General features: G+C 36.2%; 1 protein-coding gene across 1 annotated transcript; it reads right to left on the bottom strand.

Moving 5' to 3' along the window:
- Window positions 1-27,544, bottom strand: qpct (glutaminyl-peptide cyclotransferase). The gene is made up of 7 exons (XM_062040516.1): window positions 27,032-27,544; window positions 10,626-10,772; window positions 8,262-8,543; window positions 4,268-4,435; window positions 4,050-4,149; window positions 2,643-2,759; window positions 1-2,567 (listed from the first exon to the last, which is right to left on the bottom strand). The coding sequence occupies exons 1-7, from the start codon at window positions 27,143-27,145 to the stop codon at window positions 2,395-2,397; spliced, it is 1,101 nt and encodes a 366-aa protein (XP_061896500.1). The 5' UTR covers window positions 27,146-27,544; the 3' UTR covers window positions 1-2,394.
- Window positions 27,545-27,600: the final 56 nt, after the last annotated feature.

Raw genomic sequence — 27,600 nt, 5'->3', positions numbered from 1 at the left:
ACATTTATTTGCGAGTCACGATACACAGAAAAGGAGTTCAGCTATTGTACATTATTACCATCAGGCTAGTAATCTCAAGTAAATAAAGACAAGCATAGCACAGGAAGTTTTTTGTTTTACCATCTAAGAAGACAGGATATGAGGGGATAAAGATGCTGTTGCAATACAAATAAGTCAACTTCCTCCTGACTGCTTTGCTCCATAAACACTGCATGGATTTACAGTTGGGAATAATTAAAACACACACATTATGAGTCTGGTTATGAATGATGTATTTCAGTTGAGCATTCATGCATAAGACGACACGTCACAACAACGGAAGACGTTTTTTAAGATGTCCCTCTCCAAATTTGCCTCGAAATAGTGGAATTGATCTAAACAAAGACAGATCATTTATTTTGTGATTTGTCAATCATTGTGTTTACATTTCCATTCCCAAAGTAAAGATTGCAGAGTGATACCTCCGTTATTCGTTAGTCATCGGTTCCAAAATATCAGGCGGAAACAGGATTGTTTACGAGAACCCATAAGATAAATCCATTCCAGACACCCAATAATATTTCTTCTACATTGCCATTATATTTTACCTGCAGAAAACAATGCAAAGTACCTTTAAATTATGAAATAAATATGTAACATAACTTTGACCTTTATTGATCACTGCTTCGCAAAGACAAGTTAAGCTACAAGTTGAATTCAGTGTTGTTGTTTACCATCTTTATCAAAGTACTGGCTCCACATGGTAGGGTATGGCTTTTGGTGTCCCTTTTTCATTGATTAGACAGTCATTTACTTTTATTGTGTTACATCTGTTTCTTGTTTTAGGTTGAACATGTCATGATCTGCGTGATAGTTTGGGGTTTTTGTGTATGGTTTTTCCTGTGTTTAGTGTTCCTCCCTGTCGAGCGCTTATATTTTTGTACCACTTCCTGTTTTGGTTATGTCTTGCAGTGACTTCACCACTGTTTCTGAGCGCTGTTGTCCACACCTGCTCTTAATTAGTGATGAGGGGACTCTAATCAGGAGGGTTAATGTGTCAGTCTCGCCTTCCTTGCCACTCTGGCTCATTGTCAATTGTGACTATATTCCTGGTGTGCCTTTTCCTTCTTTTTGTTAATCAAACCTCCTTACATACACATCACCCCCTGTCTCTGCATCCCGGGGTCACGCCAACAACCACCATGCAAGTGTACAGACAGCACATATTCCATTTACTCCTGTTTGTACTGTAACCGCTAATCAGGAGTGCTCTTAAGCCCAGTGTTTCATTACTTTACCGTTCAGAGTATAACATTTATGCTAGATCAGTGATTTTTCAAACTAGTGGTACGCGGGCTACATCAACTTGTACGCTAATTGTTTCATTTTCCAATATTCAAACAATGTTACTATTCAAACTGTGTTATGCTACAGTGGCCAAAAACTTTAAATATACTTGTTAAATAAAACTTCCGCTTTGTTTTAATGAATACTTAGGCCTAGTACGTGACTATATTTTAATGTTGGTTATTATGGTGGTACTTAAGAGAGCCAAGTGTTTTCTGAGGTGGTACTTGGTGAGAAAAAATTCGAGAACCACCGTGCTAGCTGCTAGGGATGTTCAGAAAAAATCGATTCACATTTAAAGCGCAGTTCTAAATTGATTCACAATTTTTAAAAATCGTTTGTGGCCATTTTTTTTACAATACATTTTGAAAAACTAAGGTTTTTAGGCAATCCTGTAACCTGTTTTTAATATGTTTTATGATCATTTTTATACCAAATTATACATTGCGAGAATCTGAATTCTGAATCTAATCGTCACCACAAGAATCGGAAAGGAATGGAATCGTGAGTTGTGGTAAGATTCCCATCTCTACTACATGCAATCTGTTGCATCTCCTGTTGCCTTTTTTCTACTTTTCTGGTCTGTTTGTATTTCTTATTTTGCTTTTGGATTTGCTCTGTTTTTCCTGCACGCCTCTGCATTCTAACAGTTAATGACATATTTGACTGCATTGCTCTTAGCATTTATGCTCTATTTAAAAAAAAAAAAAGCATAGCAACTAAGCCAATAGCGTGCAAAGTTCTTTGATTGGGCGCTCAATTCCGTGGAATGACACGCCGACTAGTTTGTTACGTGCAATGCTTGGCCGAACAATATCCAAAAGGTTGGGTGTACAAAAACCGAGGTACCACTCTGTAGGCATCTCACATGCAGAATAGCTTGTACTGTATGGTGTGACCTGCTAAACAAAATTCAATAAGTTGCACATAAAAAAAGCACAAAACAAACTATGTTTAGGTTTGTAATCTAAAAGAATGCAGTTGTTTTGGCCAAAGGCAAAATGTTACATCTCAAATCATAAGCCAAGAAATACATATAATTCCTAAAAAATGGTAAATGTGAACGTTTTACGGGGAAATTGTGGGAGGGACAGGTCTGGCGTTGAGGTACTCCAGGACAAAAATCTGTAAAATTTTGTTGAGGTTCTGAATGGTGGGACGGTCCAGGTTCTGCTCGTTGTCCTCAAATGTGTGCCACACGACAGGGAAAGGGGAGGGTATTATGTGTAGGACGCGGACACCTGGCGAAGAAAGCAAAGAAGGAGCGTCACTTCACGTACATCAACACATTTGAGCATATTTCAGTGTGTGTATACCTCTGTTAAGGAATGGAATATGATCATCTTGAATTTGACCAACTGGGTGATCTGGCCAGAAATATTCCACCTCATCAAGATGATTTTCAAGTTGGTTCATAAAGTGCAGACGCTTTTCTGAAAATGCACAGTAAATAAAGAATTAGGTTGAATTAAAGCAAACTCAGAAAATCTTGGCTCTCCAAGTACCAGTACATTAAAATACAGTAGCGCAGGCCTAAGTATTCATTAAAAACAAGGCAGAGGTTTTATTTAACAAGTATGTTTAATATTTTTGGCTACTGTAACATTACACATAGTTTGAACATTAACACTGTGTTTAAATAGAAGAAAATAAAACACTGTACTTTAATCAAGTGATTCTTTGGTGTACTACTAGATGGCGCTCGCGTACTGTTAGAGAATCACTCAGTTAAAGTGTTAATGCATGTGATTAATTCCCCAAAATAATTGCATTAATCATGTATAAACGCAGATTAATTACCTAATTGACCTCACATGTTACTTCTTTTTGACCAAAGAATACGTCAGTTATTATTTGTGATTAATCCAAATTAATACTGTAAGTGTGATTTATCTTGTTTTACAGCGCTAGTCTGAATTAAACAGTGAAGTTAAGTAACATTTTAAAAGATAGATGTATTTGTGATAAAAGTGCAAAATGTCTACCTGTCAACATTATTACACATGAGTCAGAACTCACGATGAGAAAATTCATAGCTTAAAAGTGTACAACAGAAAAATAGTAGCAAAATAGAGAAAGTAGTTCTTATGGTCAGTCTGCACTTGGATCACTCAAAACTATTTTTCGTAACAATTTCTGTGTTTGTCGTTTGTTGTTCTTTGAAAAGACACATTAGATGTTTAATTGCACTGTAAAAAAGTCAGATTTCACAGTAAAAATCTTACTGTAAAAATAACAGTGTTAGTGTTTCTCAGGTTACAGTAATGCACTGTAAAAACAACCACCCTGAATTTCACAGTAAAAAAAACTGGCAGCTCAGACGCCAACATTTTACTGTAAAAATAACGGTTTCGTTTTTCAATTTACAGTGATTTATGTAAAAAAATAAACTTTTTAAATATATATTTTTTTATTTCATTTAAATTGTGATGACTGAGCTGCCAGTTTTTTTCCGTAAAAATCAAAATTTTTTTACAGTGTGGCGCTTGAATAATTTATTGATAATACTATATTGTTTTGCTAATATTCAAACGTTCTGAAGAATACAGATTTGACAGTTCTTAAAAAGAGCGCTGTTATTCTCACTGTAGAGAAAGTACCAGGTCTAAAATATTATCCTGGCAGGTACACTACTGTTTTTAACACCTATACATATATGTGGCTCGTATGAGCTGGTAATTGGCTTGAAATGACTTAAATAGGAACATTCTAGCAAAACTCACCAATGTTTTGCAGTCGGGAGAGCCAGTATGTTGTGCTTTGGAACTGGTTACCAAAGCGTGGACTGGGGCCCCCGATCAGGTCCAATAATACAAACAGATCCTGAAGGAAAAGCAAACATCAGGTAGTGTACACACAATACTATCTGTTCACATGTATGCACAAGTGTGTGTGTGTGTGTGTGTGTGTGTGTGTGTGCGTGTGTGTGTGTGCCATGTACTATGCCGTCCAGTTGATTGGTGCTTGCGTCTTCTGGGGGGTGCGGGGTGGTCCCCATCTTCTGTGCCAGGTGACGAGAGCCATAGAGGGAGTCAATAGGAGTCCACTGGACAAGAGCTTCTTCGCCATCGAAGAAAAGCAACTGTAAGGTCAGGCTGGGGGTGGATGCCTACAGAGGAGGAGAGAATTAAGTCACAATTATTTTAAATGTTTGCTGCCCTCTTAGGGAGATATTTACAACATGTGAACACTTGCCCAGTGTATGTCCAAATAGGACTAGTAAGAAGCAGAGGTGACCTCATCCTATACTGTCTTATGTTCACTTCCTGTGTTTAAATGTTCACCTGTGACTAATCATAAATCGCGAGTGAATACAAATAATAACAATATATAGATAGCTCATGAAATAATATAGAATGCTGTATAATAAAACCCTTTATTTTCATCAAACATGAGATAAATGGATACAAACACTAAATAATATTTAATACCATTTAAATGTGTAACAATAGATGGATAACTTTTGCATGCAGTGATGAAAAAATAAATAAATAAAATTGGGTTCACAATGTAAATAAATAGAAATAAAACAATACAGTGCAAAAATACATCAATCAATTAAACATTAAACATTTGGAAAATGAAGATAAATGAATAAATAAATACGTACACTAAATCATGCTTGATACCGTTTAAATGTGTAACAATAGAGATTGCCTATGCAGTGAGAAAATAAAATAAATCAATCGTCAATACATTTGAAGTAAATAGAAATAAAACAAGAGTGAAAATACATTAATGAATAGAAAATAAAGTACATTAAAAAATAAAGAAATCAAAGATAAATTAATATAAATACTAAATACTATGATATACCATTTAAGTGTAACAATAGAGAGATTGCTTGTGCAGTGAAGAAAAATGGTTGAAAAAGTAAAATACATTAAAAACATAAATACTACGAAATGACAGCAATGACTTGCAAATGAAGAGATTATTGATGAATCAATTAACACAAACCTTAAAAGCACCAAATAATAAGTAAGACAAATTAGACTGACACAGACACACACATCTTTATGCATCCTAAGCGGTTTGCTGCCACCCAGTGGAGATATTTTGATGATTTCCTCCACCACTGGGGAATATCAGGTTTGTTGCATGAATAGTGGACAGATCTTAATAACAAAGTGTAGGCAATGACATATTTAATATTTATGGGGTCTCCATACTTTTTGACTCTTTTTTTTGGTCTTGTTACCACAATTACCCCGTCTGTCTTGTATTTGTTCTTTTTCTTTCTATCCCCTCCTGCCAAACACTTACTATGTATCCAAACAGTTAATAAAGTCAAATACAATTAGGGAACAAGATAAGTAGCACAGACTTCTCTTTTTTAAGATATGGGCATCTCCATCGACAATATGATTTGCCTGAGCGTCTGGAGTTTCAAATAAATAAACACATTTTTTTATTTAAAAAAAAAAAGTTTTTAATATTCATGTGCACGCCTGGTAGGAAAGCAGAATGGCATTGCAATTCTCATTGGGTCTTTACGATGGACAGCTGAGTTGAATAAACACGACCTTTGGACCATCTTTGGCTGTCACTGCACTTGATGCACTAGCTGGCCGTGATGTCGGTCCAGTGTAACCAGTTTCAGCTCAGTGGTGACAAGTTGACAACAAGGGCAAAAGACTAACCGGCATGAATGTCAAGTATGCAGTTCATCAATGCCGACGGACAAATCCCAACAAATAATTGACACTTACCTGTAACAACTATTTTCAATGCATTTTTAACTTGTTTCTCTTTGAACGCCGTCGTGCATGCAGAAATGTGCAGTTCATGCACTATTGATAGACGGCAGAAGTAATGAAGTCAATTTTGAAGACGCTAAACAGCACCGTGGTCCTATTTATGGGACATTTTCGTACAAAAAAGATATGGCAACAGTCGACCAGTATATTGTATTATGGAAAAAGTATTCTTTTCACCTTTCATCTTAAAATAGCACATTAATAATACAAAAGGAGTAAAAGGTCCGCATCGATGTGGATAAATGTGTGTTTATTTTTTTGTTAACATGAAGATGATGTTAAATATGTTTAATAAACATGTTAAGTGTACATATTAGGGATGTCAAATAATTCAATTTTTTAATCAGGTTAATCACAGGTTATTATTCGCGTGCATACTTCAAATTATCTTTTTAAAAAAAGACCCCAATATTTGTACACAAAGCTAATTTAATTGTCAGAATGTCATACAGGAATGTTTTTCAAATGTATTCAGGGTAAGGTTAAGGTAAAGGAATATGTAAGTTTAAAATAAATTGCGTGATTAATCTGTGCATATACTTGAATAATGTGGTCATTCCTTGTGATTTATCGCAGGAGTTAACTAGTTATTTTTGACAGCCCTGCTAAATATGTATTACCTTCTTTCTTCAGTGTCCTGGCTCATGCAAAATGAAACAGCATTAAAAACCGATTAAATATGACTAATCATGATTAATCTAAATTAATCCACAGCAACGTTGTGATAAATCTGATGAAAAAATGTAATTGTTTGATAGCACTGAAATGTATCTTCCTTCTCTCTTTAACCCTCTAGGACAGGGGTGTCAAACTCATTTTAGCTCAGGGGCCACATGGAGGAAAATCTATTCCCAAGTGGACCGGATAGGTAAAATCATGGCACGATAACTTAAAAATAAAGACAACTTCAGGTTGTTTTCCATGTTTTACTTTGGCCAAAAATAGAATAAGCACATTCTAAAAAACTTACAAATCACAAATAATCCTCTGCACAGAACACTTCAAATTAGTTGAAAATTCTGAGGAAATTGGTGCAGTTTCAAAAACACAATGAGTTTAGACTTCGTCTCAGTGTATCTACAAAGCCAGGATTAACTTTAAGTCACAGACTTTCTGGGATTGAACAACAACACAACATGTAAACTTTTCTATGTATCAAATACCTCCTTTGTCATGTCCACGTGTCAAACCAGTGCTAACTCAACAAACCGTAATAAACTGCGGTAAAAACTATTCAAAAGGGTTAAGTTCACTTTTCTCGTGTTAGACAGAGACATTTTGGGGCAACGAGGGTGCCAAATGACGATGTGTTTGAAGCAGAAGACATAAAACGGCAGGTTTTAAGTTTCATGTGAGTCGAGGAGGAGGAGGAGCCACAATTCCCCCTTTACTGTGTACCTCTGTTTGCTTGCCTAACATAATTGCTATTATGACATCCAGTGGACACATTTAGAACAGCAGTCTCTTTCGTTCCCCCCCTAAAAAGCAGTTAATTTTCACAATTGGCAAACTCATCCCGCGGGCCAGATAAAACCTGTTCACGCGCCTGTTCCGGCCCGCGGGCCATACTTTTGACACCCCTGCTCTAGGACATTACATTTTTATTATCGTTAAAGCCAAACAGGACATGAAAGTACTGAAGAGTTTGAAAGGTGTTAAAACATTTTGGATTCATTATTTTTTTGCTCAAAATTCTTAATGAACTTCAGTCCTATGTTTTAATGTTTTAAAGGGCTTAATCAGATAATATCAAAGGTTTAAATTGGTAAAATAATTCAGGTCATGCAAATATATAATAATTGAAAACTGTGAGTCATTTCGTCAAAAGGCCTTTAAAGGTTTAAAATAAAATAAAAAAACATTACATTTTTGGTATTTTTGTTTAGGGCTGAATTGCTTGAGATATCTGAGTAAAAATGTACAAAAATATGAATCAACAATGTTTGTATGCATGAAGGACTTTTATGTCCTGTTTGGGTCTGGGGTATTGTAGAATAACTGCTAATGTATTGTACACTTGTGAAATAATTGGACATACAAAGTATTAAAAAAAAAAAAAAAACTCTTAGGAAAAGTCATGTATAGTGGAGTAAAGATATGTACTGAAAGGGCAAGTCTGCTTTTGTCCCTTAGGGGTTAATAAAGTTGCATTGTGCAGTGAACATATTTATTTACCTTGTGACTTTTCAGCTCTTCATCAAGGGCTCGTGCCAGTTCCAGCATCATGGCACACGGGACGGCAGAATCCGTGGCGCCTTGAAACTCCCTGCCGTGCCATTGCTGCGTGTAATACTTGGAGTCGTAGTGACAGGCCAGCACCAGGCGGCGCTTGGCTGATGGGTTGAGGGTGGCAATGAGGTTGGTGAAGGGAAGCGGGCCATAGGGTGTCTGTGACATGAACGTATCCTCTGTCACCTGCCAGCCTGCTCCAAGGGAAGCCAGGGTTGTTTTAATATGCTGAAAAAAAATGGCGCTCATAATTATATGTATGTGTATAGTCATAAATCATAAGTTGTACTAAGATACAGGAGGGCTTTGTGGGGCAAAAAGGCAAAGGAATTGATAAGAAGCCAAAACTAATTTTGGCTTCTTATTCACTTATTTTGCATTATTGGCTTTGTTTTGCTCAAACATTTGTGTGTAATAAGGGAATAACTGTATTATGTTGTGCATTAGTACATTGTCTTATATTGGTGTGGTCCTATATTGTTAATAAAGTTGCTGTTAAACATAAGATACATATTTTTTGCTTAGCATCTTTATCCTTATAAAAAATATTTTTGCTTGCTTAAAATCTTTGTCCTTATAAAAAATATTTTAGTTTGCTTAAAATTGTTTGTCCTATAAAATAATTAAAATCTTCATCGTATAGAAATATGTTTCATTTATTGACCTCTATGTCGTTATACTTTTTATACATAAGGACTCGATTCGATTCCTATTCCTGGGGTGGCAATTCCATTCAGAATCGATTCTTGATTCAACACCATTCTTGATTCAAACCAACTCTCACAATGTATTATTTGGTATAATAATTATAAAGAAAATTTTTCAAAATAGGTTACAAGTTAAAAAAAGCTCCCTCTGGTTGCATGGAGATGGTCTAAAGCAGGGGTGTCAAACTCATTTTAGATGGGGGGCCACATGGAGAAAAATCTACTCCCAAGTGGGCCGTACTGGTAAAATCACAGCACGATAACTTAAAAATAAAGACAACTTCAGATTGTTTTCTTTGTTTAAAAATAGAACAAGCACATTCTAAAAATGTACAAATCATAATGTTGTTGGTTGTTTTTTTTACACTTACATGTTGCGGTTAATAGTATTCTATCTTGTCGTTATTTATATTTTCTGAATAAATTATGTGATAGTGTTCATCAGTCAACTCATTGGTGTTATTTTTCAATCTATCAAGATAAAAAATATAATATCAAAATCAAATTACAGGATGTTATTTATGTAGTTTGATCATTTTCCCTGATTGATGTACTAACATCATGTGGTTTATGTTGTACATAAGTAGCATCATCTACAAAGATACAAAGAATTGCTATTGCGACATCCAGTGGACACATTTAGAACAGCTGTTTCTTTCATTCAAAAATTTCAGGTTAATTTTTATACTTAGCAAACTCATCCCGCGGGCCGGATAAAACCTATTCGCGGGCCTGATCCGGCCCTCGGGCCGTACGATTGACACGCCTGGTCTAAAGTGTATTTTAAAAAATGTGTTCTTATAGGAAAAATTAATAATAATTGTTTTCTTGTTTGATTTTTCAATCGATTTAAAAAAATTATGAATTGATTTAGATTCGGGGTAAAAAAAGATTCACGATTTGAATGTGAATGAGTTTTTTGTGCACCCCTAATATACACTAATAATTATGTTTGCCTAAAATCTTTAAGTTAAAGTTAAAGTACCAATGATAGTCACACACACACACTAGGTGTGGTGAAATGTGTCCTCTGCATTTGACCCATCCCCTTGTTCACCCCCTGGGAGGTGAGGGGAGAAGTGAGCAGCAGCGGTGGCCGCGCCCGGGAATCATTTTGGTGATTTAACCCCCAATTCCAACTCTTGATGCTGAGTGCCAAGCAGGGAGGTAATGGCTCCGATTTTTATAGTCTTTGGTATAACTCGGCCGGGGTTGGTTTTCTTAAAATCTGTGGACCTTTAAAAATATTTTTAATAGCATAAAATCTTTGTTCTTAGAAAAAAGATTTCACAAAATACCACACAATCATAACATCTTTCAATGGTCGTAAAAAAAATTCAGGTAAGAAGTTATCAGTATCAGCAATCTGGCCCTGTGTATCCTCTAACACATTGTGACCAAAAATGTGCCATATTGCCCACTCCTCCTTTTCAGTTCCTATCTGTAGACAATTACTAAAGAATATTTACTTGCAGGCTGCTTTGTGCTGCTTTAAACACGTACATTTGTGCGTAGGGTAATAAATACTCTTTGATTGACATGCAGCTACAGTATATGACTCAATGACAGCAAGAACAATGACTGAATAGCAAAGCAAACGTACCTGCTGCACAGCCTGGCTGCCTGTAGATCCAGGATATCTGGTAACAAGCAACGGCCTCAGGTCCCTCTGCCACATCTGGGCCAGGTCCGTGTGGGACAGGGCGGTCTGGATCTCATCAGGTGTGAGCGGGGCCGCTTGATGGTGAAACTGAACAAGAGCAGATTGCTTGCGTTTGTTGTGTCGTGTTGTTATTCATTAGCCTGTCAGTCTAAATGGGACCTTATTTAAGTGATGAGCACATTGGTAGGAATTAGTGTTGTCCCGATACCAATATTTTGGTACCTGTACCAAAATTATTTTGATACATTTTTGTACTTTTCTAAATAAAGGGGACCGGTGCTTTTCAGAGACGGTATAGTACCGAAAATGATTTATTAGTATCGCGGTACTATACTAATACAGGTATACCGTACAACCCTAGTAGAAATACAGCTGTGTGTAAGGTAGTTCCAGGACAGCTAAATCATGTGTGATGCTATAGGTTCACTACAACAGAAGGTATAGTAGGAGACACTGATTCATATAATCATATGTAAATAAACAGGCAATAAACATGCTTAACCAGCAGAAAAATCGCTACGTTTGTGACTTTTTTGAAAACAAGAATCTTGCTAGGTCTGAATACTTGCTAAATTTGCAACACATTTATTGACTGGTGTTAAGTAGGGCTGGCTATCGTTTGAATTTGAACGGTTTCGGTTCCGATTCTGGTTCCTCGTACCGAGTGCGGTCCCCAACGATTCTCCATTCTTTTAAGAGGCAGGATCAAAAATGTACTATGAATTTCTCACAAGTTAAAGTTAAAGTACCAACGATTGTCACACACACTAGGTGTGGCGAAATTATTCTCTGCATTTGACCCATCACCCTTGATCACCCCCTGGGAGGTGAGGGGAGCAGTGAGCAGCAGCAGGGGCCGCGCCCGGGAATAATTTTTGGTGATTTAACCCCCAATTCCAACTCTTGATGCTGAGTGTCAAGCAGGGAAGTAATGGGTCCCATTTTTATAGTCTTTGGTATGACTCGGGTTTGAACTCACGACCTACCAATCTCAGGGCGGACACTCTAACCACTGAGCGGGTTGTTATGAACATTTCTGTTACTACACTATATATACAGTATACTGTATATATTTGCAGTGTGTATATAACAGGTTGAAGTTGTTTTAGAGGTATTTAAAGGCTACAATGGCGACTCCCATTAGCCGCATCTCTCAAGCGTTTTTTTATCGTTTAAATCCTTAAAAAAAGACATATGTGCTAATCGTAAGCAGCACCAAGTTCCTGGGGGTGCAGATAACTGACAATATGACCTGATCCCTACACACCGGAGCTCTTGTAAAAAGAGCTCAGCAGCACATGCACTTTTTGCGTCGGATGAAAAGAGCACAGCTCCCTCCCCCCAATCTCAGCACATTCTACAGAGGCACTATAGAGAGCCTGCTGACCAACAGCATCTCTGTCTGGACTGAAGCCTGCAATGCCTCAGACTGGAAGTCTCTGCAGAGAGTGGTGTGGACGGCGGAAAAGATCATCAGGACTACTCTTCCTCCTATTCAGGAGATCGCAAAAAGCCGCTGCCTGACCAGGGCTCAGAAAATCTGCAGAGACTCCTCCCACCCCCACCAAGGACTGTTTTCACTGCTGAACTCTAGAAAGAGGTTCCACAGCCTCCGTAGCAGAACCTCCAGGTTCTGTAACAGCTTCTTCCCTCAGGCCGTAAGACTCTTGAACGCATCAAAATAATCCCCTCAATTCCCCCCCAAAAATGGATTAACTCGCTGGAATATAAAGACAATATAACATACATCCATAAACGTGGATGCATATGTAAAAGTGCAATATATTTATCTGTACGGTAATCATTGGCGTTGTTAGGCCTATTTTAGGGGGGCTCTAGCCCCCCTAAAATATTCTTAAGACCACCTAAATAATTTGGTGTTTTATATATATATATATATATATATTTTTTTTTCCTTTTCTTTTTTTTACAAATACATGCCGACATATTCATTATAAAGTGGCCCGAATATGAGTTTAAATAAATAATCATATAACCTGTCATTATTCACTCAGTTTCCCCTCACTTCATAGCGTAAGGTAGAGAGCCCCTTTAGTAGTTCGGTATCCAATCCATTCCACTTGTTCATATAGAAGATGCCCACATCACTCAAAATCCAGTCCACATTTTCTCTGCGACCTTGCTTGCGGTCCTGCAGGTGTGCAGCTTTGAAGCACACAGCGCTGCAGAACAAGAACGTGAACAGATGCAAAATGGACATAAGAAACTTTTTCAAGAAAGTAAGTATTCATCACTGCTTGTAGTAAAATGTATTAGCTCCACTTTACACCAGGTCTGTGTTTGACAAATAAAAACCTGTCTAGCACACTATAGACAACTTCTGTGCATGTCGTACATTCGTTGTTTTGCAGGCAAAAGTTACATTCCCGCTCTAAAACAATGCTGCTACTTAGTTAGCTAGTTAGCCTGAAATGCATCATGAAGGTCCTTGTTATTTATAAAGTTAAATGTGCACTCTTTTTTACTATTTGCTATCTTTGGGGTTACGTCCTTCTGGAGCATCAGCTGTGTTTCTCACTTTACACATGGAGGAGAACAGGAGTTGAGCTCATTCACGTATGACTATCATCAGTAGATAATAATAATAATCACTCCACAACCCCTACTGACCTGTAGGAGTCAGGGCAGAGGAGCACAGAAAGTGAGAGGGGAGAGGCCTCTACTGGAAAGGTGAGTAGGAGAATAATGATACATATAAATATATATTAAAACATTTGTTTTTTTAAATGGCTTATCGATAAGCCATTTGTTTTATTTATTTCTGGGTAGATCATGTTGACTATTGGTCCTCCTAATTGTCAATCATTCTGGTGATGTTACGTAAGGACATATATATATATATATGTGACGTGCAGTCAGGGGAGGCAGGTGAGGCGGGGCCTCACGTGCCATCATGGAAAGAAAAAAAATGTGAAAAGAAAAAAAATTAATTAAATTGTTATATGTATCCAGTGATTATACTATAAAGTTATTTTCTATTTAACTTCACCAATTTTAGATTATTTTTATTCAAAATCGCTGAATTTTTACGCTCCCACATACACATACAAATAAATACAGTACATATTTACACACTCAAAGTTCGTACATCCACACGCACATTCATTATACAAACATACTGTATACACATACTGTACATATACATTCACTGTAAAAACATACATATACACATACTGTACATATACATTCACTGTACAAACACACACATACACATACTACACATACATTCACTGTACAAACACACACATACATATACTGTACATATACATTCACTGTACAAACACACATTTACACATACTGTACATATACATTCACTGTTCAAACACACATACTGTATACACATACTGTACATATACATTCGCTGTACACACATATACACATACTGTACATATACATTCACTGTACAAGCACACATACACATACTGTACATATACAAGTACATATGCACACATACACTCATGCACATAATCACGTTTCATCAAACATATATTAACGTTGTTGCCCTAGGGTAAACTGGGTATAACACATGGCACACTGACAAAGCTTAACCTATTGTTACTATAACAATCTACAAGGTTAATGTAGGTTGCTTCTCTTTCTTCCCCTCCATTTTTCTGCATTCTTTCGTATCTCAAGTTATCATTACGTATATGTATTGTTGCATTTGAACAATTGTATTGTTGATAATAAAGGTAAAGTACTGGTATTGTTTATTATCAATAGCACTATTTCTATTGGTATTCATATTGCTCCATTTTTAGTGTAATAATGCTCATTGTCATTTCTGTATTTTTATTTTTTAATTTTCGCTAACTGCTTATTTGCTATTACTTTTACCATCATATTTGTACATGTCATATTTGCTGATGTTGCTCTGTTGTTGTTGTTGTTGTGTTTGCTGTTGTTGTTTTTGTCTCTCTGTCTAATCCCCCTCTTGTCCCCACAATTCCCCCTCTGTCTTCCTTTTTCTCTCTTTCTATCCCCTCCTGCTCCGGCCCGGCTGCACCAAATGATAATATAAATACATTTAATAAAGTCAAAATACAAGTAAGGCAACAAGAGAAGCATCCTACACTTCTCTTTTGTAAAGTAAATCTGAACAGCCGATATGGGCATCTACATCTGCTATATGATTTGCCCGAGAAGCTGGGCAGGACATTAAAAAAAAAAAAAAAAAAAAAAAAAAAAAAAAAAAAAAAAAAAAAAATCGCTGAATTTTCACATTTGCCGTTCAAATACTGAAAAGAGACTTGCGGTGAGTCAGCAGCCAGTTGAGCCTCACCATGGATTGCGCAATGACTCGGCTAACTGCTGGACTGCTGTGCAGTGAGACCGTATTGCTATATGAATCATATTATAAATTTCCATATTTTAGTTAGCTGAGGTATATAATGTACAGTGTATTTTGTCAACAATTGTATGTGTGTAACGTATTTCTTGTGCTGAGCAATCATAAAACGGCTGCGAAGACGCACTGGGTGAGGCTCGCAGTAATCCCGCTTCCTGGTGGTAGAGGGCGCTAGTGATCCCAGGGATCATTCTTGCGACTACTCGGCTTCAGAATAAGTGACAACAAGCAGCAACAGTTAGAAAGTCAAGAGCAGCGGCAGAGATCGTTTATTTTTTCCTCTCGCCTGGATTTTTAACATGGAGGATTACATATCTAAAATAAAACAGTTTTCTAAACTGGACTTTCAATCGAAGCAGGAGGAAATAATTAAAGGAAGATTTTCATCGAGACAGAGAGACTTTTAAAACTGAAGAAAGATAAGGAAGACTTCTATAAACAAGTTATCGATGCTTTTATTCAGAAGGAGCGGCGCATGGACTTCATTTATAAGTAAAGATAAGACCATTATAACGTTTTTTTTATTAAATGTGCTTTTTTGTGTGCTACAGTTGGTATGTGTAAAGAATGCTGGTATGAGCTTTTAAACATAACCCGTTAACTGCTGCCAATCAAATGGTGAATAAGATACTCTTTAGGGTTCATATGTTTGTAAATCTGACTGTGATGAAGTCAGTGCCTCACCAGCCATGAACCTCATCGCACGTCACTGATATATATATATATATATATATATATATATATATATATATATATATATAGGGATGATGTTTGATAAGAAATTATCGGGTTCAAGCCTATCATCGAATCCTCTTATCGAACCGGTACCTTATCGATTCTCTTACCGAGTCCAGATAGGTTGTTGTATATGGAAAAAAACACACAATATTTGGTTTAACAAAAGCTCACTTTTATTATATAAAAAAATGTAATAAATAAATAAATATTGACTGTTACCCCCCTAAAAAAATTAAATAAAATAAAAAAATATTGACTGTTGTTACCCAAAGTATATTAAGCGGGATTTTTCAGAAAAACAAATATATACAGTAACACAAAAACAACCTGTCTCTGTGATCACTATAGGTGTATAAATAATAATATAGTGTTAAATAAAATCAGTCCCTTGGGCACAGAACTGAAAATAATACAACTCTCCAAAAAGTGCACTTCTGCTGCTATTTGACATAACTGTTTGTTATGATGCTTTGACATTTTTGCACTTTATTTCTTTATTGAAAGAAAATTCTTTGAGGAGAAAAGTTGTTTGCAAATGTGGTTACAATGCTAAAAAATGAAAAGTTAAAGCTAAAAAAAGAAATACACTTTATTGAGTTAACATTATTTCTTTATAGGGGGAAAGATGTGATGTTATGAGCTAGGGAATATAACAACTACACTACCCAGCATGCAACGGGAGTGACGAGCATGCGCGGTAGCCCTGAATAGTGTTGTTGCATGTTGCCAACCGGCAGCTAAGAATGAGGGTATGAGCACGCTGTGAAAGCAAACGTCAAGAACTCAGCCAACACGCCTCGTCTGCATTATTTATAATTAGACAGACAACACATATACAGTGTGATTTTGTTTTGTTTACAAGGAAAGAAAAACAAAAGTTAAAAAAGGGAGATGTGTTGTATATATATGTATGTGCTGCGGTTGGTTTAAGAACGTTGCGACAGCTGTCGTAAAGGAGGTGCGTTGCTAGCCTGGTTACTATGTTTCCGGTTGGTCGTAAAAGTGTTCGTCATGTGTTTGTACCCTGCTCAAATCTCTCAGTAAAGTTATTCATTGGATTATACCTTTTTGTTTGAACTTTATTACACCATGGAGCGCTTTTTCCGGTCCATTGTTTTTCTTGCTTTCGCTATCTGCGCCTAATAACTGAGCTACGTGACGTAATTTCTTATGATGTCCCACGGAGCATTTCTGGTCGGGACGGGATTCGTTCCCACGGATTCGAATAAAGAACCAACTCTTTTCTTTACTATAGTGGTCTCGATAACGGGTACCGGTTCTCAAAAAGGGATTCGAGTCCGAGTATCATCCCTATATATATATATATATATATATATATATATATATATATATATATATATATATATATATATATATATATATATATATATATATATATATATATATAATTTATTTATATAATAGATTGTTATTGTAATCTACTTTACATTTGATTCCAAATCTGGGCTGTTAGGCCTATTAACTTTAGGCCTTATAGATAAGCCATTTGTTTTATTTTTTATTTTGTTTTATTATTAGGAGGACCAATAGTCAACATGATCCACAACATCCTCTAGTATACCTTTAAGTCTTTCATATATATATATATATATATATATATATATATATATATATATATATATATATATATATATATATATATATATATATATATATATATATTTATATATATGTATGAAAGACTTAATATGTATATATATATATAAAATAAAAACCCAGACACCATCTTTGCAGTCATTTTTCTCCTGCGTGGACTTCCGTCTTCCTTTACAATGAGTGAAGCAGCACGAAACCTTGTGTCTGCAATTGTAAATAATTTAGTTTTTAAGTTTTGTGTTTCTTGTAGAATCTATATAAAGTAATATACATTAGCCTATTGTTAAAATAATGAAAAAAAACATAATCAAATATATTTGTTTTATTGTATTGTTACATTAATAGCTGTTGTATTATTATAGGATGGCTTGTTAAACATTTCATAGGATTTTCAGAGGGAGGAAAAACCAAGACATTTAATATAAAATGTAAATTGAATAAATACATAAAAAGAAAAAGAAAAAAAATGGTTAAAAGCCATCGTCCCGGGGAGCATTTCATTTCGTCCTGTGCATTTTTTTAAATAATAATAATAATGAATAATTTCTAAGTCTTTGTTAGCCATTTGTGAAGTTTTGTGCTCGTGTGCTACGTTCGCTCGCATCCTGTGCATCTCCTGGGGGCTATGCCCCCCCTGTCCTTAAAAGCTAGTGACGCCCCTGACAGTAATCTATTTATTATATCTGCACCTTTATTGTTCTTTTATCCTGCACTACCATGAGCTAATGCAACAAAATGTCGTTCTTATCTGTACTGTAAAGTTCAAATTTGAATGACAATAAAAAGCAAGTCTAAGTCTAAGGCTAGTCTAATGTCTCTCATAATGATTGCGAATGATAGGCTCAATTCAATTATACCTACCTCAATGCCCATATATCTGAGATCTGCTGTGGTGTGGTTGTTGCTGTTAAAAAGTCTGACTACTGCCGATTTAGAGTCATGATTGCGGATGGAACGTTTATGTTCACATTTACTAGATTTTAGTTTTGTTAATATATAGTACAGATTGCAAGGGCACTTCAATAAACATAACAAAGTTGGTGTAGCATGTTATTCTACTTTGGACCTTCACAATCTTACCAGTTTTAGGATGTGACAAAATAAATTCTCTCATCAGGTTTGGGCTTAAAAGTATAAAAGTTAGAAATTCTTAGAAATTTTTCCATTTCATTGTTGAAGTAGTGTTTAAAAACTCTCACTATTGTGGTTACTTGTTTGTGTTGATAAAAGAAGGGATACATTGTTTATTTTCTTTTTCTCTTGCCATTACCTGCAGCTGATGTGTCAGCCTGATTACTGATCGGTGACACCTGTGTGCTCGTATACATGCTGAGGAAGGGTTTCTGTCATGTTTTACATTTCCCCTGTGTGCATTTTTATGTTTGCCTTTTTTTCCTCTTGGCGGTTTCTCACTCTCTCTCTCTCTCTCTCTCTCTTCTGTTGATTACAGCAGTGTTTTTCAACCACTGTGCCGTGAGATACAGTCTGTTGTGCCGTTGGAGATGATGTCACTTCACCTACTTGGGTTAAAAATATTTTTTGCAAACCAGTAATTATAATCCGCAAATAATGTGTTATTGTTGAGTGTCGGTGCTGTCTAGAGGTCGGCAGAGTAACCATGTTATTCTCTCCCATATCAGCAGGTGGCGGCAGGTAGACAATTGCTTTGTAGATGTCGGGAACATTGTTTGTCGTGATCACAATATGCAGACGACAGCGGGAGGCAGCGTGCAGGTAAAAAGGTATCTTTAAAGTTAAAGTACCAATGATTGTCACACACACACTAGGTGTGGTGAAATTTGTCCTCTGCATTTGACCCATCCCCTTTTTCATCCCCTGGGAGGTGAGGGGAGCAGTGGGCAGCAGCGGTGGCCGCGCCCGGGAATCATTTTTGGTGATTTAACCCCCAATTCCAACCCTTGATGCTGAGTGCCAAGCAGGGAGGTTATGGGTCCCATTTTTATAGTCTTTGGTATGACTCGGCCGGAGTTTGAACTCACAAAACACCAATCTCAGGGCGGACACTCTAACCACTAGGCCACTGAGCTTAAACCAAAAATAAACAAAAGGCGAGTGCCGCTAACAAAAGGCGTTAAAGCTTAGGGAAGGCTATGCACAACTGAACTGGCTACAAAGTAAACAAAAACAGAATGCTGGACGACAGCAAAGACTTACAGCATGCGGAGCAGAGACGGCGTCCACAAAGTACATCCGCACATGACATGACAATCAAAAATGTCCACACAAAGAAGGATAAAAACAACTTAAATAGTCTTCATTGCTAAAACTTTGAACTGTTTAAACTGTTTTTAACTTTAACTGCCTTTTTATCTAACAAATTGCTCTTAAGATCATTTTTATCTGCTTTTTCTATGTGTGTGTGTATTTTACCTCTGTTTTAAATTATATATTTTAGTCTGTCCTTTGCCTGTATTTATTTGTGGTGTACAGCCCTTTGTTTTTCAACTGTGGTTGTTTTTAAAGGGCTTTATAAATAAAGTTGGCATGGGATAAGTTGGTAAAACAAAGCAGGTGCGGGGAATAGCGCTACAATGAAGACTTGAAACTGCTACAGGAAAATACCAACAAAACAGAAAAAAACAGCACCATAAGAGCGCAAGACAAGAACTAAAACACACACAGGAAAACACCAAAAAACTCAAAATATGTCACGATGTGACAGGTCGTGACAGTACACTTACTTTGAGACAAGAGCTATAGTGATGCATAGTTGATCATGGTTTGAATTCATATCCAACAATTGCGGGAACGACTTTTAACTGTCAATATCGGCTGCTGAGTTTCATTTTTTAGTTTTTCTGCTGGTGGTGTGCCTCCGCATTTTTTCAATGAAAATAAATGTGCCTTGGCTCAAAAAAGATTGAAAAACACTGGATTACAGCTTTGGTTGCAGCTGGAGACGAGACCATTTGGCACACTTACAGTATTCATGTTGTCTTGTTGCTATTTAAGCTGAGGGGAACGGGCAACTTGTTGGTTCTTTCACTTTGTCATGCCTTCCTGTGAAAACTGTCAGCACTCCACTGTTTCCAGTGTTCACCTGTGTTGCTTTTGGCTACTTTATATTGGCCCAGTTGTTTTCAGCCTTCCAGTTGACTATTTTTGTTAGTCAAATAAATATATTTTTGTTTCACCTGCTGCATCTGGGGTCCACACCTAAGTGAGACGTTACAGGTTTCACTCGAAACGTTCGTGTGGCATTGAACACTGTAATTGGAGTGCTGTCTTGTACCTTTGTTTACAGTTGTTAATAAGGACACAAGGTTATGCAGAGGTGTACTTATAACAATTTTATCAACAAATACTATTTATGGTCATGGCGGAGAGTGAGAAATGTTTTCTTCTTACTGTGTGGATGTAACAGAAAAAAAACCCAGAAGCACTGCCATTATGTATGTGCACTATTCAGTCATTGTGTTTGATCTATAATACAATCCTGGGCTATATTGATTCTTTGATCTCTGGTGCTATCTTGGAATTGGTCTCAAAGTTCAGGCTGCACAGAAGCAACCCGTTGTCTTGGAAACAGATGGTGAAATCACAGCAAAGCCAAAAGGCAATTGATCACTTTTAGACTGCTTTGCTTTAAAGTAGACTATTTTCTTATACCAACACTTCGAAGGAAGACAACTTTATAGTGCATGCCTTGCTTCTGTAACAATGTTTAGGGTCAAGTTCAAATGCCAAACCCTAAAATATTGTATTAAAATTTGAATAATTTCATAATATTATAGTTTAAAATCTAAAAAAGTAGCTTGACAGCATTGTTTTCCTCCATTCGGAGGATGTATGTTTTTTTACTCAGTGTGTCCAAAACCATGTTTGCAGTATGAATACTACACCCAGGAGCAGATTTTAGTCCATCCATCCATTTTCTACCGCTTGTCCCTTTCGGGGTTGCGGGGGGTGCTGGAGCCTATCTCAGCTGCATTTTAGTCTTTTGTAAAAACATTTTTATTATTATTATGTAGTCTCTCACACACACACACACACACACACACACACACACACACACACACACACACACACACACACACACACACACACACACACACACACACACACACACACACACACACACAAATATTATTGTATTTGTTACCTTCTTGAGACCTCCGAAAAATGCCTATTTCTAGTATTATAATAAAGGTCGTCATTTTACTCAACGCAAGTCAAAATTTTACAAGAAAAACTGAACATTTGATAATATTATGATATATTATGATAAAAGTTGGAATTTTTTCTCAATAACAGTCGCAAATTTACAAGAAAAGCTTAAAATGTTGGCAATTTTATGAAAAGAGTCAAAATTTTACTCGACGAAAGTCACAATTTTATAAGAAAACTTTAAAATGTTGGCAATATTATAATTATAATCTGAATTTTACTTGGCAAAATTATGAAAAAAAGTCATAATTTTACTAAAAAAATGTCACTATTTTACAAGAACAAAAAAATTGGCAATATTGTGATAAAAGTCAGAATTTTCTATGACAAATGTCACCATTTTGCAAAAAGTAATAATTTTACATACAAAACTAATACTTTTACGAAAAAGATTGCAATATTACAGAAACAGAAAGAATATGAGAAATTGTTCCCAATTTTATAAGAAAAAAGCCGACACATTGTGAGAAAAAGACTGCTTTTAGTTCATTTTTTAAATTTTTTGTTTGTAATTGGTATTTAATCTTTATTATTTACTTCAAGTTATTACAGTATGTCTCTATATACATATGTATTTATTTTTTTTAAATTAATTTTAGCCAATGGGGGTGCATTTCAATTTCTTACACACACTTGTTATTTCATATGTTGACCATAGGGGGAGCACTTTTAAAAGCGACACACAGTCAATTTGAAAAATCCCTCCTTTTTGGGACCACCCTAATTTTGACATATTTCACCCCCAGGAGTGCAAATGAGACATTCTCTATTAGATGCAATGTTATTGGGACCATGATTTATGTCATCACTTGTTCACACCTCCTCATATGGAAGGTACTTTTCCTTCTTGATGTCTCAAGAAGGCTAGAAATACAAGAACACACACACACACACACACACACACACACACACACACACATTCTTGTATTTGTTACCTTCTTGAGACCTCAGAAAAATGCCTACATCTTCAGGACCACCTTTTCTAGATATATAAAGATTTATATTTACAACATTTTGTATTTTTTGTTTGTAATTGTTTTTTAATCTTCATTATTTACTTCAAATTATTACAGTATGTCTCTATATACGTATTTTATTTTTTTAATTAATTTTGTCCTAAGGGGACACATTTAATTTTCTTATAAACACTTGTTATTACATATGTTGGACAGAGGGGGAGCTCTTCAAATTTTTACACACACTTGTTATTTCATATGTTGACCAGAGGGGGAGCACTTTTAAAACCAACACACAGTCAATTTAAAAAATCCCTCCTTTTTGGGACAACTCTAATTTTGATAGATTTCACCACCAGGGGTGCAAATGAGACGTTCTCTATTAGATGCAATGGTTTTACCGTATTGGGACCATGATTTCGGTTCTAACTTGTTCACCAGTCCTCATATGGAAGGTACTTTTCCTTGTTGATGTCTCAAAAAGGATAGAAATACAAGAACATGCGCATGCACACACACACACACACACACACACACACACACACACACACACACACACACACACACACACACACACACACCCTACAATATGAGCCCTGCATAGAGGGTTAAATGGGGGGTCCACTTGAGAGCTATAAATACTGTATAACAGACACTTGCAATTGGAGGATCAATGATGATGACCGCGCTGCCATAGCAACTGCATGCAGGCTAAGACAGGAGGAGGAACACGAGGAGCATGAATGTTGAGGCGTGAATTAAGTGTGCATCTCAGGAGAATTGTGCAACACAGCACAGCAAACGGTGAAGCTACATGAATGGGAATGAATTTTGACCAACACATTGGCAAGACTAAATTGGCCCTAGTGTGTGAATGTGAATGGTTTTCTGTTTATCTGTGTTGGCCCTGCGATGAGGTGTCCCCCGCCCCCAACCCTAAAATGGGACAAGCGGTAGAGAAATGGATGGATGAATAACATAAACAACATGCATGTTAGATTATTGACTGATACTAATGAGGACAAGTGCTATGGAAAATGGATAATGTATAGATGACAGTGTTCAATAACACCATCCATCCATAAATTTTCTACCGCTTGTCCCGTTCGGGGTCGCGGGGGATGCTGGAGCCTATCTCAGCTGCATTCGGGCGGAAAGCGGGGTACACCCTGGACAAGTCGCCATTCACTTGTATATTAAATATTTGCCCTCTGTTTTAATAATGACAGCAGAATAAAATACATGCCATTGCATAGTAAGTGAATAAAAATGTTTATAATATTGTGAAACATACTGTTCAGTTCAGTTTCAGTTTATTTCGAACATGCATTCGATACAATGTAATGCATCACACAATTCCAGTTGTTTCATTACAGCACGTCCAAAAAGTAGTAAGAAGAAGCAGAGCTTATTTAATCCTACCCGTTTTCATACCATAGCAATTGTATCCCATTTCCTTGTTCTTTGTAACAAAACAGTAAACAAATAAATAATAAATAAATAACATACCATAGTAAGCAAATAAATATTAAATACATAAATAATCTTTGTCTCAATTTAAAAAAATAAAATAAAATAAAAAAGGGTTCAAGATGTTCATCATAATTCTTGTTCTGTGTACTTTGTGAACACTTGTAGTTTGAACTGTCTCTTAAACTGAATCATATTGGTGCTTTGTTTGATTTCTTTGGTTAATCTGTTCCATAATTTAATTCCACATACAGATATACTAAATTGTTTAAGTGTTGTACAAAAATACAAATGTTTTGAATTTGGTTCTAAGGTTATATTTCTCCTCTTTTGTTCAGAAGAATTGTTGTACATTCTTGGGTAGCACCTTACAGTTTGCTTTATACATCATTTTAGCTGTTTGCAAATGCACCAAATCGTTGAATTTCAATAATTGTGATTAAATAAATAAAGGGTTTGTATGCTCTCTATAGCCAACATTATGTATTATTCTAATTGATCTTTTTTGTAACTCTGTTAGTGAATGAAGTGCACATTTGCACTGTGATATTTATTAAAAACTAACACACACAAAAGTGGACTGTTGCACTTCACATTCACAGTAATACATCTATACGATAAAGATATCACTAACAAATACTTCACTGTGTTTGATTCTCTGCACACACACACACACACACACACACACACACACACACACACACACACACACACACACACACACACACACACACACACACACACACATACACACACAGACTGGTTATCATTTGGAATGGGGACCAAGTTTTTGATCATCACTTGTGGGGACCACCCTTTCTATAGGTTGTGGAGGCATACAAAAAATTTGGTAAAATGGCCACAGCCCAGTTAGCTCATACACATCTTTAAATCTCTGCATTGATGAAGTAATGTGCTGATCATTCTTACTGGGGACCCTGGGGAAAAAGAGTTCATATGGTTCATGGGGACCAAATTGAAATCATTTTGCATAATTCACACAAATTTGTTCGTGACTACTGAGGACCAAAAAAAAAAAAAAAAAAAAAAAAAGTTCTAATAAAATCTGACATGATCCTCAGAATACAGCACTACAGCTGTCCTCTTATAGGAAGTTTCACCACTTAAATGTTAAAGCAAATCCTGCATCTTCTGTGACATTACTGAAAACTGCTATTTAGCAGTAATGAAGTTGTCTGCAACTCCAACTACCATATATAGAAGATGGAAAATTCTGAATGTGAATCATACTTTAAGGCAGGGGTCGGGAACCTTTTTGGCTGAGAGAGCCATGAAAGCCAAATATTTTAAAATGTATTTCCGTGAGAGCCTTATATTTTTTTTAACACTGAATACAACTAAATGCGTGCATTTTTGAGTAAGACCAACATTTTTAGAGTATAATAAGTCTCACATTCTTTTTAATAACATTGTTATTCTGAAGTTAACCAATAATAAATAAAAAAACTCCTTACCATTAATGCGACTTCTTGAACTGGTGATGTAGAAAACGGATGGATGGATTAAAATGCATGAGAATGTTTTATATTTTGAACGTTATTTTTAACACTGTGATTACCAGCGGAATTATTCATTACTTATCCTGTTAAGTAATGTCAGCTAAGATTTATCTGAGAGCCAAATACAGTCATCAAAAGAGCCACATCTGGCTCTAGAGCCATAGGTTCCCTACCCCTGCTTTAAGGTAATAATGTTTTATAATCATGCTGTATGAAACCATTAAAATGTATCATTTAAGAAGGTTTCCCTTTAGGGTAGGGGTGTCCAAACTTTTTCCACTGAGGAAAAATTAAAGCATGCCATTTTGATATTTTTCATTTTCAAACCATAACAAAATATATGGATTTTGTTTGTTTTTTACCTCTAGGGCTCCCGGGGACCATAAAGGGTCCAAGTCATTAAAATGTTAAAAACAAGTCAAATTATTATTTATTTATTTATTTAACGCTTACAGTAAATCTCTACAGTATATCAACTTCAGGTTGATATAAAGTTTAAAAAAACAAAAAGGTTTTATGCCTTTTCTGTCAAAGACAACTTAGTTTTTTATAATAAAACTGAAATATGCAGTATTTCCCCCACTGCCCAAAACATTCAGAAAGCAATGTTTGATGTGCAGTAATTAGAGCCTTAAAAAGATCAATAATGCAGGACACCATTGATTTTAATTCATTATTATTTTTGAGTAATCACAGTGAAAAGATAAATAAAATCCCATTAAATATATTTGGGATCCAAAAGGTGCCCCACTCAGAAAGTGATACATTTTTATCATTTTTTTTTAACTTTCAACACTTAAGTTATGAGCTCAACTTCAGATATATCTGTCCATTTTACGTTTGAACTATTATTTTGTCTGTTTTATGCTCTTTTGTCAAATAAAATGTTGATGTTTTTGTATGGCAACCACACAATAAACGCAATATTTCCCACATAAAACATTTTAAAGTGAAATATTTGAAATAATTGGAGCCTTGAATAGGTCAATAATTCATTGTAACATAGATTTTTTTTTTTTGGAGCAATGGCAAAAAAAGAAAAATAAAGAGACACAAGGAAAAAAAAAAAGCCTGCATGGCAGCTTTGTGTCAACATTGCAACTTTTTCTAGTTAGATTTCACCTCATTCCACTTTTTTTTTAATGTTTTTTTTTAATTTTTGCAATAGCATTTCCAGAATGTGTGGCAGGCCGGCAAACAATTAGCTGTGGGCCGCAAATGGCCCCCGGGCCGCACTTTGGACACCCCTGCTTTAGGGGACCTGTTTTTTTTGTCCCCATACTGTCAGAGGTCCCCTAAAGGTGACTGTGTAAACAGAGCGATGTTAAGTAAGCATTGCCAGAACACACACACACACACGCACACACACACACGCACGCACACACACACACACACACACACACACACACACACACACACACACACACACACACCCACACACACGAACACGCACACGCACACAAACAAAAAAGTATTAGAGAGGCTTACCTTTTCTTGTGTCCAGAGATGTGCATTAGTGCAGTGAATGAAAGTCAGCCACATAGTAAGTGTGTAACACAAAGGCATTAAATAAGCCATCTTTTCTGTCGCTGTCATCCGCATGACTGTGCACGGGAGAGACCTCAGATCACGTGAAAGGCAGCAGCAGCGCAGCGGACATGCCAGGCAGGACTCACTGTGTGCGCGTGCGTGTGCCTCGTACGACGCGTGGAATGTATTTACCGACAGTGACTGCGCATTTATACTATCAAATAACGCAGCATCGTTCTCATCACATCGTGTACATTGACTCCTGCCATTCACTTTCTATGATCCGCCAAGCAATTATAAAACGCTTATTTTTCCTCATTTGAATAGCGTGGACTACATTATCGCGCTATTTAAAGGCTGTGTACACGTGGACCGGAGACGAATAAAAAAAGAAAACAAATCCACACTCACATTTAAACATTTATACAAGTACACCACTTTAACACTTCGTTAGTCTGTCTGACAACAAGTTATATCTATTATTCGATTAGTGTCGCGTAGCGTTAAGCGGAAATGACGATTGTAGA

Source organism: Entelurus aequoreus, linkage group LG03 (assembly GCF_033978785.1).
Source record: "Entelurus aequoreus isolate RoL-2023_Sb linkage group LG03, RoL_Eaeq_v1.1, whole genome shotgun sequence".
In the NCBI taxonomy this organism is placed as follows: Eukaryota; Metazoa; Chordata; class Actinopteri; order Syngnathiformes; family Syngnathidae; genus Entelurus; species Entelurus aequoreus.
The sequence above is the reverse complement of the archived record's forward strand: the minus strand, read 5'-3'. Positions and strand labels throughout refer to the sequence as shown.

Excerpts from the sequence above, each read along its gene's own strand:
- qpct (XM_062040516.1), bottom strand. The coding sequence starts at position 27,145 with ATGCGGATGACAGCGACAGAAAAGATGGCTTATTTAATGCCTTTGTGT. Across the intron at positions 10,773-27,031 it reads ATCTCTGGACACAAGAAAAG|TTTCACCATCAAGCGGCCCC; the intron begins GTAAGCCTCTCT and ends GCTCTTGTTCAG. Across the intron at positions 2,568-2,642 it reads TATTCCATTCCTTAACAGAG|GTGTCCGCGTCCTACACATA; the intron begins GTATACACACAC and ends TTTCTTCGCCAG.